General features: G+C 42.0%; 1 protein-coding gene across 1 annotated transcript; it reads right to left on the minus strand.

Annotated features, from left to right (window-relative positions):
* Window positions 1–839: 839 nt before the first annotated feature.
* Window positions 840–3,770, minus strand: LOC133899919 (adenosylhomocysteinase). The gene is made up of 3 exons (XM_062340955.1): window positions 2,972–3,770; window positions 1,520–2,056; window positions 840–1,428 (listed from the first exon to the last, which is right to left on the minus strand). Exons 1-3 carry the CDS (start codon window positions 3,680–3,682, stop codon window positions 1,219–1,221), a joined length of 1,458 nt encoding a protein of 485 aa, XP_062196939.1. The 5' UTR covers window positions 3,683–3,770; the 3' UTR covers window positions 840–1,218.
* Window positions 3,771–16,500: the final 12,730 nt, after the last annotated feature.

The following is a 16,500-nucleotide window of genomic DNA, read 5'->3' on the forward strand; positions in this document are numbered from 1 at the left end:
ATTTGTTTTTGATTTTTTATGAATTTTATAGCTATTATTTTTATTTTTTTCTACTTTCGGAGTGCTATCGGGCTGAGCATGCCTCCACCGTGCCCGCCGCCCCGATCGTGCGCCGCCGTGTCACCATGCCGCCAAGCTGCCACCGTGCCCACCGGACCCTGCCGTGCTAGAATCGTGCTAGAATCGTGCTCGGGTCATAAAATATATTATTTATAGCTACAAAATTAATATATGGTGAAAGCATCTTAAAATATAAATCTAGTTAAATAATTTTTATATACTAAATATATTTATAATTTAACTAATTGTTGATCAAATATATGATGTTTTATTTTTTCCAAAATAAAATACGTCTGTTTGTCCTGTGATTTGGGTTGTTTTTTTCATTTAGGATGATCTACTTCCAGTCAGGAATCAGGGTGTCGCTCCGTTCCGAAATTTACTATTCCTATCATACGATGTGAAGTTGATTTGTTCTCAGTAAAAAGTTGTTTTGGCTGTCATGACATGTAATGGTAGTTTAAACCAATTGAGATGAATAGAAAATTGGTTTCACCGGTAATTAAGACTATTTTACCATTTTGTGCCCTGATTTTACCATATATATTTTTATGTGTTGTTCATCACCACATTTCGTATTTTCTTTGTACATGCAAGCAATAAAAACAGTAAGACAACCTCAAAGATAGTCCATCGATGAAATTATCTTTAGTTCAGTTTATAAGTGACATACACTTTTATAGATAGCAAACTATGCTACTGCTAAAAACACTAATAAGAATGCAATGAAAGACGACAAAAAGTGAAGCAACATGAAAACCAAGGCTCAACGAGCTTGCTGAACAACTCAACCGACACAAATATCATATAACTCGAGCATAACTGACATAAGCATGTTCTTAAGAAAGCAAGTTATTCATTAAAACGACATAATAACTCGAGCAAATCGCTTGTAAATGATATCAGATAAGTAGAGTCAACAAGACAAAACTGTATCTGGCAACGCACACCTCCCCGCTACAACCAATTATGCCATTATTTTTGGGCAAAAGCAAACTGCTCTTCTCTACCCCTCACCAGGCTCAAGCGATAACCGTAACAAATCCTCCTCCTAAGCAACAGAGGATATGATAATGAAAAAGATAGATGATAGGCCGGTGTAGCGAACTTCTTGTCGGCACAACTGGTTCAAGCCAGCCGCTGGTCGTGCTGGGCAGCCTAGTACCGGTAGTGAGCGGGCTTGTAAGGACCCTCGACCGGGACGCTGATGTAGTCGGCCTGGGACTTGGAGAGCTTGGTTAGCCTGGCACCAAGCTTACCCAAGTGGAGAGCAGCAACCTTCTCATCGAGGTGCTTGGGGAGCACATACACCTTCTTCTCGTACTTGCCAGTGTTCTTCTCCTTCCACAGCTCAAGTTGAGCAATTACCTGAATCAAGCACAACATTCAATGATAAGATTTCACTCCTTGGTGTATAAGTTAACATTGCTGTAAGATAGATATTGGTTGCCATGTTTACCTGGTTAGTGAATGAGCAGGACATGACAAAGCTGGGGTGGCCAGTAGCACACCCAAGGTTCATCAGACGACCCTCAGCAAGGACAATGATGCCAGTGTTGGTCTCAGGGAAGACCCAGCGGTCAGTCTGAGGCTTGATGGTGATGCGCTTGACACCAGGGTAGGTCTCAAGACCAAGCATGTCGATCTCGTTATCAAAGTGACCAATGTTGCAAACAATGGCATTGTTCTTCATCTTCCTCATGTGGTCAACCATGATGATGTCCTTGTTGCCAGTTGTGGTCACGAAGATGTCAGCCTCAGAGACAACATCCTCCAAGGTGAGAACCTGGAGACCCTCCATCAGGGCCTGGAGGGCACAGATGGGGTCAATCTCAGTCACAATGACACGGGCACCAGCCTGCTTGAGTGCGGCAGCACAGCCCTTGCCAACATCACCATAACCGCAGACAACGGCAACCTTGCCGGCAATCATAACATCAGTGGCCCTCATCAGACCATCAGGGAGGGAGTGGCGGCAACCGTACAGGTTGTCAAACTGTTCAGAGGGAGAAACTTATATTAGCAGTAACAAACTTAATAGTTGCATTGCAGTACTACATAACAAATAATATTTCAGCTTTTATCAGGACATATCAAGAGTATATTCAAGAATCCAGTAAATGCTCGCTAGATCAATCTTGAAAGTTAAGATTTGAAACTAGTTGCATTGCAGTAGTACCACAAATTTTAGAAATCACTGCATGGAAATTTGAAAGTTAAGACAAGGTGTACAGTACCGTACCTTAAACTAAGCATGTACTAATCTAAAATAAATGAAGTCTTCTTTCAGACTAAGTAAACAAGGTTCAGTATGCAAGATATTTTAGTCAGTATGATATCGTCACATTCACAAAACATACAATTAATATTAGTAAACTACCAACAAAAGAATTGCTTTCAGAACTACGCAAGCTACAGATCAAGATCCAGATCTTCTAACTGAAAACGACAACACTGAATCCAACATTCCTTTAATTTAGGAGCTGCTCAATAACCGAAACCACACACATCAGCTAAATAGGCAGTACAAAGAAGCCTAAAACAACCTTCACCACCAACCATCAATACCAATTAACAGATCCTGGTCTGACGGAGATCTTAATCACAGATCCATATTCAATAGACCAAATACTAACCACCTAATCCAATTAACAAAAACAGTCTCGTGTGCCACTCTAGTAATGCAAACATGATGCAACCATCAATCATGGACAAGATCTAATCATAATCAAATGTAACAGCAGCATAAACAAACAATTAGATCTCACATCGCTAATCATGGACAATGGACACAATAAAAAAAACTAGGATCTAGTTCTTCGCAAGAGCATCAAATCTTTTTTAGACGAAACAAAAAAAAAGCATCAGATCTGAAACGAAATGAGAGAAAAAGGAAGTTCGCTTGAATCACCTTGCTCTTGGTGACGGAATCGTTGACGTTGATGGCGGGAAAAAGGAGGGTACCGGTCTCCTCCATCTGGTAGAGCCTCTTGACTCCGGTGGTGGTCTCCTCGGAGACGCCGACGAGCCTCTCCTTCATCTTGCGGTACTTCTTGGGGTCGGCCTTGAGCCCGTCCCGGATGATGGTGAGCACGATCTTGAACTCGGCGTTGTCGGTGGACGCCGGGTCGGGGATCTTGCCGGTACTCTCGTACTCCTCCTCGGCCTTCACCCCCTCGTGGATGAGCAGTGTGGCGTCACCACCGTCGTCGACGATGAGGTCGGGACCCCCGGCCGCGCCCCAGTCAAGGCAGCGCTCGGTGCACCACCAGTACTCCTCGAGAGTCTCCCCCTTCCAGGCGAAGACCGCCGCGGAGTCCCGCGCGATGGCGGCGGCAGCGTGGTCCTGCGTGGAGAAGATGTTGCAGGAGCACCAACGGACCTCGGCGCCGAGCGCGGTGAGTGTCTCGATGAGGACGGCGGTCTGGATGGTCATGTGGAGGGAGCCCGAGATGCGGGCGCCGGCGAAGGGCTTGGAGGGGCCGAACTCGGTGCGGCACGCCATGAGCCCGGGCATCTCGACCTCGGCGAGCTCGATCTCGAGGCGGCCGAAGTCAGCCTGGGAGAGGTCCTTGACCTTGTACTCCCGCCCCGACGAGGTCTTCTCCACGGAGAGCGCCATTGGCGAGGGGGGGAGGAGGAGCTCGCGGATTGGATCTGGGGTGGAATGGAATGGGAGGAGAGGAGACGGCGGAGTGAGGAGGGACGGGTTGAGGAGGAATTTATCGGGAAAGGGGAGGGCGCGGGGCCGTTGGTTCTTGGACGCAGAGATTTGCAGTCGTTGGATCTGAGTGGGGATTGGTGGGAGTGGGTGAGGTTAGGGGCATGGGGGAATGCAGGGTGGGTCCACGGGATTTGGGCAGAGATGGTCAGATGGGCTTTTCAGGATCTATTTGTCACGGGCCGTTTGGGCAGGTTTAGTTACAGTCCGGTCCGATCAATTTAGCTACGGCTATGGGCCTGTCATGTTGGCTTGTATGTCATCTTTTCGGTACATGGTATGATCTATCATCTATCGTAATGTGTTGGGCTGATCCTAACATGATTACGCCTTATCGGTACGGCTGGCCCAATCAGCCTAGAGGCACAGGTAGCACGGTGCAGGCACGGTGAGGGGCGGTTCGGCGGCACAGCTGCACACTGGCGGGTCAGCATGCACGGTTAGCCCGTCGGCACGGCTGGGCATGCCAGACTGATAGCATTTCAAAATAGAAAATAAAATGAGCTTTATTGATTGGTTGTCTCATTAAAAACCTTTTTACTAGAAGGAAAAAAGAGTATATTTCTATGCTTCAAAAATTACATGGTTTTATTAGAAATCCTATAATTTTCTTGCAATATTTAACAAGCTTTCTAAAGTGTCTCGTTCTATTTGTAGATCTGACACATAGTTTATTGTTGCATATATTACATTTAGCAAATCTTACATGTTCCTCGGTAATTTCTCTAAAGACCTTCTTAAAATGTTTTTTCGGTGTCTTGATCGATGAATGGAAAATTGGAAATATAGAATTGATTTGTTGAAGTAGGCAAGTCGATCACTAGGTCGCTTTCGAAAAAATATAAAGAAAAATTATAAAAAAAATTAGAAATAATAAGGAGACATAATTAATTATAAAAATAAACTTTATTGATAGGTTGCCTCATTAAAAACCTTTCTAGCAAAGAAAAAAACAGTACAATCTAGCTTAGAAAATTGGAAATCACACGTTCTCATCAATATCTAGATACAAATTTTTGAATAAAGCTCGAAGCTTAGTGTTCTCTGCAGTATGTTACATTCGTGCTTCAGCTTATTCCCAGTGTTTTACTATAATGAGTATTTCCACCATCTCACTTATGAGATTTGCTCTTCTCTCTTCGATTATCCTTCCAGTAAAACTGAAGGTAGCCTCAGAAGAAACTATAGATACGAGAATCGTTAATAAATCTTGTGCTAACAGTGAAAGCACTATAGAATTCGCCTTCTGCTCATGCCACCATTGCAGTATATTGAAATTTTCTTATTCATGGTTGATAAAGTAGTTAGCTCATCCCCGGATGTTGGAATTCCAGCGCTCATAATCATAGACGACCGTGATGAAGAGTCTGAATTTCTTGATGAAGAACCTCCACCAAACATTTTGTTTTCTCATGTTGTCGTCTTCTTATTTATTGTGGGTGCTAGTAGAGGTCGTTGCAGATGAACTATGGCATATTTTGTTTCATATTTACTAACTTAGAATGAAAATTAGTATAATGAGTAGAATAATGAGTAGAACTCTATAAAAATCTGCGATTTTAGATCTATGATCTAAAATAAAGGCAAATGCATACAACAAAAGAATTTTTTCTAATATTTTAAAATTTTAGATTTTATAGGAACTACACAATCTCTTAGAAGATTGTTATTTCTATACATGTTCAAATGAGTAGCAATTTCAACAATATTATGCATTACTAAAAAGATGTCAGATAATAAACTCCTGATAAACTCATAGTTGAATCATAAAAAAATTCAAAAAACTCTAGTATCCTTTCGGCAACATACTACTGCGCTTCCGTAAGTAAAGTTTGACCCTATGCTAATGATAATGTGTATAAATAAATACACCAAAAATGTGCTCTTATATAGTATAATATTTTTTAGCATCAAGAAAGTAGAGTTCCATCTTTCCGGCATGTCCACAGCAAACTTACGTGAACGTATACCCATTACAATATAGTATTTCTTATATGCTACAATTCATTGGTTAGAGGAGTTTATAAAAGATATTGCAATATGAAAATCGTCTAGGTATTACGACAACCTCTTCAAACCGGATTTTACTATAAGATTGATAATATGACAAGCACATCGTTGCTGTAACAAGAAAGATTCAGCATATACTAAACAACGGAGTAAGAATATCCATAGCTCTAGAGTTTGCACCGGCATTATCTAAAGTGATAGAAAATACTTTATTTGTGAGACCAGAGTCTTCAACTACTTGAGATATTTTTTTAGCAATATTTTCACGGGTATGCGCGTTATCAATCAACCTAAAACCTATTATTCTCTTTTCTAATTCTCAATCATTATTAACAAAATAAGTAATGACACCAAGATAATCCTCCCTAGCCCTATTTGTCCATATGTCCGAAGTCAAAGCAACTGAAAATGTACATATTTGTAATATTTCTTTAAGCTTGTTATGGCACGTATTGTAGTATAAGACAAGAATGAGATGAGGAAACAAGAATCAAGAGAAAAATGGTGTTGCTGATGTGGAATGGAAGGTTAGGGTGATCCTCTATTTATAGGTGAAAAATGATGATTTTTGTAATTTTTTTATTTTTTGAGCTCAAATGGTCACAAAACGGTTACAAAATTCAAAAATACCGAGTTAACAGGTCAAACGGACAGAGAACAGCCCGTTTAACCCCTTAAACCCGTGTGACCCAACCTACTGTCTATGCCCCCGTATACCGGGCCCACGCGCAACAGCTACAACCAGCCCAGGCGTGCCCACTAGGCCATGTTGTGCCAGGGCGGTTGGGCCTTGCCCCGCCGCGCGCCCGTGGGGCCGTGCCCCGTCCGCCTAAGCGTGCCTACCAGGCCGTGCTGTGCCAGGCCAACTGTGCCCCGCACCGTGTGCCGAGCGGGTGCGCTAGGCCATGCTGTGCCGGGCTGGTCGTGCCACCTGGGCCTTCGCGTGCCCGAGCCATGTCGTGCCGGGCTGGGCTGTGCCCGTGACGGCCTTAAACGTCCGGGTCGAGCCATGCCGGCCTAACCCTTCTAGGCTCGGGTCAGGGCATGCTTGGACCGTGCCTACAGTGTCGTGTTTTGGGTAGGTTCAATAGGCATGATCCATTTGGATATCTTTATTTTAGGGTGATGGCCTAATTTTTGTTGGTTAAAATGTTTTAGTGATGCTAGGGTTTAAAAATGAATATGGTTAGTGTGATTGGAGAGTGAGGATGGATGTGGATCTAATTAAGAAAATGAGCCCGGCTCGATCTAGCCCAAAGAGTATGGATATGAGAAAATTGAGCCCAGCCCAACCCGACCCAGCTGATTCTAGTTGTAAGGATTGTTTGCAAAGTAATGTTATCTTTTTCGAATGAGCTATTCTAGACTATCATGAACTAAAAACAAGATATCGAGGTCATTGACCAATTAGAAACTTCAAAAGAACATATTGGAGAATAAGGACGGACATGGACCTCTTCTCACCCTATCAAATTAAATAGTGAACATACATGAGAAAATTGAGCCCGGTCTAACCTTAACTAATTGATATAGTAGTTCCAAGAGTTCTTTATAGGAGTCATGGCCTCACCTCCCTCCCTCCCATCCTTTCATCCCCTCTCCCTCGTTGCCCTCCACTCAAATCACCACTAAACCATGTCGTTGCATACTTCGTCACACTCTTCATTCTCCTTCAACAGTACCATGTCAAATCCCTGCAAAGAGGAGGACATCTAATTGTGAGGATGGAAAAAGGACATTGACCATAGTCTTAGTTGGGAATGGAGAGAAGGCAAATTTCTGGTTCTCTCCTTGGTTGAATGGGAAAGCCCCCCGAAATATTGCACCTCTCATTTTTAAGAAGTCCCTGAGGAAGAACTTCTCGATAAATTTGGTTTATCTAATCATAGATGGCTGCGGCACATCCAAGTCTTGGAAAATGAGGAGGAGTTGCAACAGCTGGTAGTTCTATGGTGCCTTGTGCGTGATATTGTGCTACAAATTGCTACTCCAGACTCTATTATTTGAAGATGGACAGCGAGCGGTCAATACACATCTAAGTGCGCATACGAAATCCAATTTTGTGGGCTGCAATAAGAAGGGTCACTGGCAGAAGGTGTGGAGAGCCAGAACCGAACAGAAAAGCAAAATGTTCTCTTGGATTCTATTACAAAACAAAATCCTAACCGCTGACAATTTGGCAAAAAGGAATTGGCCACACAATCAAATCTGTCAATTGTGTGATCAAGAAGAGGAGACTGCTGTCCACTTGTGCAAGGATTGTGTTTATACTAAGGAGGTCTGGATGCATATCTCTTCTTGGATGCAATTTCATAACTTGTCAATGTTTCAAAACTTCCAGTCTCTAACTGGATGGAGAAGAACTGCCTCAAGAACAATTGACAAAGATCTTCGGCGAGATTTCAACAGAATTGTTATCTCCTTTTGGTGGAATATATGAAAAGAGAGAAATCGCAGAATTTTCCAATCTAAGAAGCTTGAAGCTTTCACGTTGGCACAGAACATCAAGGATCTAATTGCATATTTTTCTCTAGCCTTATCTTCTGTTCTTTAGCTTCGGTCAGGCTCTCCTTGTGACGTTTTGAGGTCCTAGTTGCAGATCCTTTAGGTGTTTTAGTCCGGTAGTTCATCCCTGTATAGGGTCGTTTTGTAATCATGTGGTCTTCATGTTGGCCTTGTTGTTCTGTTGGCCTGTTTCTGTGCTTAGTGGTGGTGGCCGTGAAGCCACTGTGGCCGGTGGCTGTAAAGTTGCTGTGGGTGGTGGCCGCGCTATTGTTGGGGTCGTGTTGTTTTTTCACTCCTTTTTTCCTCCTTCTCTAATAAAATGGCAGAGCTCCTGCCTCCTTTCTTTAAAAAAAAGGACATTGAAGCAAGTAACCCATGTGGCAGCATAGCGGCAATGTTAAGGATTTTGCATGGTTGCTTGTGAGTGGCTTCGCAAGTAGTGGTCAACATACAGTTGCCTAAATTCAATAGCTAGGGGAACAACCCATGAGAGATTTGTGGCAACGATAGTTGCCCGAGCATGGTGTGTCACTTGAGCTCAATGGTGCAAGATATTGAGAAGGCGAGTTTTGTAGATTTGGTAATTTTGATGGAATTTTAGAGAGACTGGCACATGGGACTGTGATGGAAGGAATTTTGTATGTTTGATTTGCTTAGCAATTAGCAAATTGTTGACATGTCAACAACCATGGTGGTAAAAATGCTAGAAAAGATGTTGGCACGAAATTAATAATACTCAATGGTAAAAAAAAATTTACTCACAGTGCCATGTTTGAGACCTAATCTCTCCGTATTAATGAGGAGATCAGTTGAAAAGAGGTTGGACCTGATCCTTTATCATCCAAACAGAGCCCACCAGGCTAAATTGGAGTTATATATCCAAGACTCGATTTGGATTTCTATGGTTTAAAAGTGAGGTAAAAAGGACAGAAAAACGTAATAGTGTCTTGGTCAAACTCCAAGCATTTCCAAGTCCTCCATCTAAAAACAGTTCTCTCTAGGAAAGAAATGACGCTCACAAAAGGGTGCAGTCCGTTAACTTGAAGTTTGACCAGCAATACTTTCGTATTTATTAAAATCTGTCGTATGGAAATAGTAGTGTGTGTGGAATCGTCTTAGAAAACTATACTAACTAGGCAATATCGTGATTTCATTTTATCTGGGATCATATTTTAATACGAATCAATGATCCATGCACAAATCGTCTCAAATCGTTGCTTCGTCTTAATCAATCCAAACAAGCAAGGCATGATAACTGTACAGCTGAAGATTCATGCCCGTAACTACTCACGAACGAGCTCCTTTTGGCCAGACTTGCCGCGAATATCCTGCATTGGATACTTTTCGACGGTGCCGTCATCCGCTGCACTGAACAGTGCCTGAAGATGGTTGGTGCTTGTTCATTTGTCGTCAAGTCGGCACGACTGAAATATCTTCCTTGTTCACCGTTCTCCATTGACAAAACAAATCTCCGATCATCTAAAAAATAAAAAATGTGCTTTACTTACCCGCTGATTAATTGGGATAATGAGACTACGAGAGAGCGACGGTGCATCGGCAGCTTTCACAACTAAATCGAGGGAAATGACATCTGCTCCTTCAGTTTCATACTTTCAAGTTGTATGCACCTACCACTTGAATTTAAGATCAAGTGGAAATATTCATTTCCATGTACGACTTTCGCGGGCAAATGAAGAAGAGCGTTGGTACCAACCACCAGCCGGGAACAGATCTGGTGAGGTCGCGAGATCTGAGCCATCGATACGCTTAATCTAGTGGCGGAGAAGCACTGCGAAGGTAATTTTTTGCTAAAACAAATGGAAATCCTATGATAGTGTACTGATATGTGAGTAATTCTCCTTCGGTGTCATCAATCATCGCCCGTCCTGTTGAGCACTATAATGTTGTCGCCTTGCAATGTTGCATGCCTACGCTTTAAGCGTCCAAATTTCTAGGGAAATTCTTTAATTCATATAATAATTGGAGAAATTTTTTGTGTTCCGCGGACGAGTACAGAGCTTGATGGTAATGCTCCCGGATAGAGCCGACTCGACACGATTCGAGCTCCCATCCTGTATCGTCGGCACTCACATCTTCGAGTCCCACTGCTGGATCAAGGCATCAAGTCCGATAAGATTCAATGCCGTTTCTTGCGAAGACTTCCCTTTGTTTCTTTTATTGCAACAAAATCACATTGATTTTTTAAATCATGTCAGCACATTTAGAGAATTTTGCTTGTTTGTCTAGGTTGATTGTAATATTGAATCATGCCATTTTTTTTATTTTCAGTACATGTTCAGCATTGCTTAAGGCCTTAAGTCTTAACACATGCATTATCAGTTTAGTACTGATGGAAGTTAGGTAACTAGTAACGAGCAACCTAAGGTAGTAATGTTTGCTCAAGTCATATTTATAAATTGTGGTAGATCATTGTAGCGAGGTAATCATTATCGCCTTTTCCTTCTTTTGAACTTTTAATATTTGAATGTTCCTTTATAAATAAGAGTATTTTTTTAATAATGAATTATTGCTTTATAAGTTTTAGCAGGCTGTCTATTCCAAGCCAACCTTTGGGCGACAGGGACCGAAGTCGTGAGCCGAACACATCGATGTAATGCAAGGTGCCATGCTAGCTAATTTTCTCCAACTTATCTCCTTTTCTTGTGTGCTGGTAGAACCCCCTTGATGGCAACATGCAACTACTACTTCAACGCATCGTTGCCTACCACCAACCACAGATTCGATCTCTCTATTCTCTAAGTGTAGCATGGAACGTGCACTCACCATGGAGCTAACTAATTGTATTATGATCAGTGAGTTTACACGCATTTCAATACCATGCACGCACGTCTTGTGCAAAAGTCCAATAAACTAAGTGTATCATGAAGCAAGGTACACAAAGGGTACTGCCCTTGAAAACTAGAATGTTATAGTAAGATCATGTTTGGTATAACTTATTTTTTATTTTTATGTTAGATTTTTAAATTATATGATAAAATAAAATAGTTTAAATATTAATTTTTAGTCTTAAATAGAAACAAAATAGCTCATCTAAATATCCTCAGTATATCTACACTTTGATTTCATAAATTTATGAAGCTAAGAATATCTAGTTTCAAAAAATTTTAATCTACAGTTCTATCAAACATAACCTAAGTTGACTCTAACTACCGCTCCGAGACTTACAAGGCCAAAAAAAAAAGATAGACTAAATTAGGAGACTACCACTAATGCTAGTTAAATTCTGTCGGGAATCGGTAAAAAGGTCCGACTTTTAGATGGGGTGTAAAACTCTGCGTGGACCAGATTGTAGGAACGAGAATGGCGACTAGAGGGGGGGTGAATAGGCGCCTCAACAAATTTCTTTCGAAATAGATGGCCTTTTCCTATTTCTCACCCAACGCACCTCAAAACGCTCAAGCGGAAGCAAAAGAATTAAAGAGACAAAGCAAGAAGACTACTTCCATGGAAACATGACTCCACAGATGGAATATGAACCATAGGTTCCATTCAGGACCAATCCATGTGTCTTTGTGCACAAAAAAACTCGCAACTTCCAAAGAAACTAGATAAGATGGACACCGGACAAGGTTATCCTCCAAGATGATAGTCTAGTGGAAAGGGGACTCAAGACCCGCTCAAATACATGAGTATGTGAGTGTTTAAGCCACTAGCATCAAGAAAAATAATCCTGCAAAGGTGAGATATTGCAGCTCAAAGAAAAAGATCACTGGGCAAGAAACCTCTCCAAGTTGATGATCTAGAGGCAAGGGTACTCAAGACCCATGAGCATACACTCGTATGTGAGTTTTTAAGCCTCTAGCAACAAGAAGAATGATCTCATAAGGTGCTGAAATTTCAGCCCAAAAACCAAAACGAAAATCAAAACCGAAAATCGAAAAACTTGCAAACTTGCAAGGGAACCAATAGAGAGAAACTAGAAGGAGGGGAATTCAAACATATGCAATAACATAAATTTAATTACTCAAAGAGGTCAGCTCTATTTTAAGCGGATTACAAAGATTTATCTCTCAAAACTCTCACCTATTACATAGGCTAAGCACTCATCCTTCTCTCTTCTAAAACCCTAGCTCTAAAGCTCTCAAATGAGTGGCACAAGGGGGCTCAAGTGGCTGGTTCAAAGCTCTCTCTAGCCCTACCCCTCTATTTATAGCCCTAGGAAACTTGGCCCTTAAGTTTCCTAGCTTTTCCCCAAAATACCCCTCTCTTGTAGTGCACTTCTATCTACCACCGAGGGTATTTTGGTCTATTTTCTTCTTCATTCATCGGACGGCCGCGGCGCATTCACGACTTAGCTTCGCCTCGACGCAAGCTTCGTGATGGTGCCACATACTCGTACAGTCCTCCCACGGTTTTGAGGTCAAACCGCGAAACCGCCTGCACGCTTCTCAAAGCGTGACTCACCGCCTTGCTTACACCTTAAGCAAGCGCTTCGATGTCGATGCGTGTACTCCGTCATGCGATCCTGACCGCCGGCAAATCTCTCCCGCTCCCAATCCCTCGGGCCGCTTTGTCACTTGCACCGGCATCCTCTTCGCTTGACTTTGTCAATACGCCGTCTCCATCCGCCTTCAATGCTTTGCTTGACCTCCACGTGTTCAGCTAGGATCACCCTTGACTCCGCCCGGCCTCCTTGATCGTCCAGCACCAAGCACTCTGTTTGGCCCCGATCATCCCGCCGTCGACTGCCAAGTTGCATCCATCACCTACACACCATGAGATAAGCAAACACATATCTCCAACTCCAATTCCAATTAGTCTATAATCAAAGCTCATGCAAAACCGAAGATCATCAAACCAAATAAATGACAATGTCAATCACTCATCATAAGAAAACCAATGCACATTACAACTTGATTTCTCACAGATGTTTTTGCTCCCTAATAAGTTTTTGGTCCAAACCCAAGGACATCATCGATCACATGTCATTATTGCATCAACACTATCCTGCTTTTCTCACTCCCCAAGCGAGCAGCCATCATTAGCATCAATTAACTAAAGCTGGAGTAAAAAAATCGCAGCACCACTTGAGCAATCGCACGCTAACCGGTCGCACCATGGGAGTTGGTGGAACGCCAACGGCCCCCACTGGCCGGTCTGGCCCACTCTTACCCACTTGATACACCTGTACCATTTTTTGGCATTTTATTAGGTGCTGCTCTGAATCTGCTCCCCTCCAATCTTAAATATACGTTATTTATATTTAGTTGTAAGTTAAATATTTTTATCCTTAACCATCAATAGTAAAAAATCATATAGATTGGTAAAATAAGATTAGTGCTCCTGGATTTATTATGAAAAATATTATCATAATACATAAATATTATTATATAAAATAATAAACTATTTATAGATTTATCAGTCAAAGTATCGTATTAAAGAACATATTAATATCTTAATAGACTTATATTTAGCATTGGAGTGAGTAGTTAGCAAGGTGTCAAAATGAAAAATAATGTACCCTTTTTCTCGCAGTTTGGGTGCTGCTCCCTGTTGCGTTCTAGAATCTAGTTACCTAGGTATCTACATGAATAGAGTGCTATATTTACTAACTCTGGTAGAATTTTTTTAGGGTTAAAAAGTTCTTTAACTATATGTTCATTGGAATTAAGAGCATGTAACTTTTATTCAACGATTTTCCTGTATACTACGAAGTGGAGCACTGGGCATGCACGCATACATGTAGCTGTTGCGGTTGGTGTGGTCAGTGTGCTTTGGGCCCCATGTGGTTGCAACTTGCAAGTGCAGACCTCTCTACACCAACCACATCGAGAGAACGACCTAATCGGGATGGTGAAAGGTGACCATGCACGGCCAGTTTGTCAATGGGGACGTGCCAAACATGCGCGTTCTTCCTTCTTTTTTCCTGCGTGGTTGAATTTCCACTCGACGATGGTGTTTGGTGTCTCACTGGAAATTTAAGTATATTTTCCCGAGGAAATTTTCTTTATATGTTTGGAGAGCGCTGCAAACATTTATGTGCGAAGATCCAAGGTAAGGCTGACTCAATTGGGTCAGGCTGTTTAAGGGTAGGTTTGGGCTCGGCCCAACATGAGTGTTAGAAACTGCCCTGTTGAGACCTTTTCTTAACGGCTTTGTTTGAGCAGGAATAGGTGCATTCTCTTTGAAGTAAGCTCGAGATTGTATCAGACCTTAAGCACTCGTATCATAGGTAAGAAAACCGGGAAGGACGGTCAAGCCCTGAAATATATGAGACCAGGTCTCGTGGGATTAATTTCATTGGGTTTAGCTTCAATTAGATAATACCATGCTTTGTAACTGATTTATGATAAGAAAAAGATAGACATAGAATAATTTTAAAGGTCTATTTAATTGTTAGTTGCAAGAAAAAGACTACCCCGGCCACTTTTCTCGAATAGTTGGATGGAGCCTCCTAAGAACTGGTCACGCTCTAAGAGTGGAGTGAATTAGAATCACTTAAAATTATTAATTTAAATTTAATCAGATAAATCTCAATCAATTTCTATTTAAATATGCTCTAGATTTATTTAGCATTTCTACTCTATAGTAATAAAATTTTGCATCATAAAAACTAATCCTACAAATTACACATGATAATTCTAGAAAAGATAAATACAGAATAGTAACTGTAAAAAATAAATATGAAATGTCAATGGTAAAGAAAATGCAAACTCAACACGACGACTTTTCAATGGTATCAGAGAGTTGCCGCTCACTCCTAATTCGCGTTGGAGCCCCTCGAAAGAGCCAAGTTTTACGGCCGGCCAACTCTGTGGATAGCCGTTAGAACTTCCCACACACCGATGGGTCTCCTATTAAGCCCCTCCTGGATGCTCACCACCGTCTCCATTATGGTAGTGTTTCGCAACTCCGGCACGGTGCACTCCAACCGCTCATAAGACTTGCAGCCACTCCACAACCTGCTCGAAGGGTCTCATAAGACATAAATACTGTGAGGAACCGTCCAAATAGTATTTTAATTAATCATCTGGAGGATCATTATTCGTAATCCAACCTAGGCAATTAACCAGAATCTTGTTCCGGTAGTCCTAGCATGTGTTTTGTGCTAAGGATTGGAACACATGCCTCCAACATAGTACATCACAACATAGCTTAATAAAGAGTAAGTAATAAATATTTATATTAAAAAATTAAGCATATAACTGATTCCAACAATTTATAACAAAAGCGAGCTAGGAGAAGACAAAACCCCCTCAACTCCTAACTATCCAAAGATCTACGCAGCGGAAAGAATAAATTAGACAACGAAAGAGAGTGTAGCCACATGCCCTTAGACTCTACTCCAAAAGCTCGAGCTTCAGAGTAGGATGCACTACTCCTGCCCGCCACCCTGATTGGCAGGCACAAAGTAGCCGAACACCGTCCCTTCCTCAGCAACCAGAGTATCTGCATCAATTTAAGAGCAGCACCCTGAGTACGAAGGTACTCGCAAGACTTACACAATATAGGTATAATATCCTGACTCCAAGAATTATGCATTGAGCTGTTAGCAAGAATATAAACATGCGGTTAAGTTAATTAAAGCGGTAAGCAATCTAGACATATGTGTAAGCAACTAACTTAACCAACATATATAAAATTACCCTGCAACTACCAACTGATCATATGAAACTGTAACTATAATAGTATCAATGTATAACAAGTGCCATCTCGACCACCTCCCACATATCCGAACCATATAACCGAACCAACAACGAGAACTCTAAGACCGGGTGCAAATGAAATAATAGCATACTCATGACCGAGAGCGCGACAGTTCGAACTGTTTATACACCCTGTAGGGGATACTCCTGGACCCACATGACTCGAGGACCATACGACTTGTGCCACCCGCTAAAGTGCATACAAGGGGGTACCTGTGTCAACCTTTTCCAATCAGCCCCAACCGTGTGCAGCATGCATCGCTCGGCGCGGCGGTACTAGAACTACTCCCGGAGCAAACTAGTACCACTTATAAGCCTGCCCGCTCACACTGTCGATGTTCAGGCCCCACAAAGCCACAGATACGAATGTATTTGGTTCCTCTTACTATAAGATCGGCATGTGGTGAGCAAGGTAAATACAAAAGCCAACTACCCCGACGATCGACCTTAAACGATGCAAGCGGCCTACGGTGTCCGGGTTCCCTTCCCGAACTACCCCCGGACTTTCCTTGAGGGTAGATGACACCCCTAACACCG

Source organism: Phragmites australis, chromosome 19 (assembly GCF_958298935.1).
Source record: "Phragmites australis chromosome 19, lpPhrAust1.1, whole genome shotgun sequence".
Taxonomy (NCBI): Eukaryota; Viridiplantae; Streptophyta; class Magnoliopsida; order Poales; family Poaceae; genus Phragmites; species Phragmites australis.

Coding starts and splice junctions, on each gene's coding strand:
- LOC133899919 (XM_062340955.1), bottom strand. CDS start 3,682: ATGGCGCTCTCCGTGGAGAAGACCTCGTCGGGGCGGGAGTACAAGGTC. Junction 2,057..2,971: donor ATTCCGTCACCAAGAGCAAG/GTGATTCAAGCG, acceptor CCCTCTGAACAG/TTTGACAACCTGTACGGTTG. Junction 1,429..1,519: donor CCTGCTCATTCACTAACCAG/GTAAACATGGCA, acceptor TGCTTGATTCAG/GTAATTGCTCAACTTGAGCT.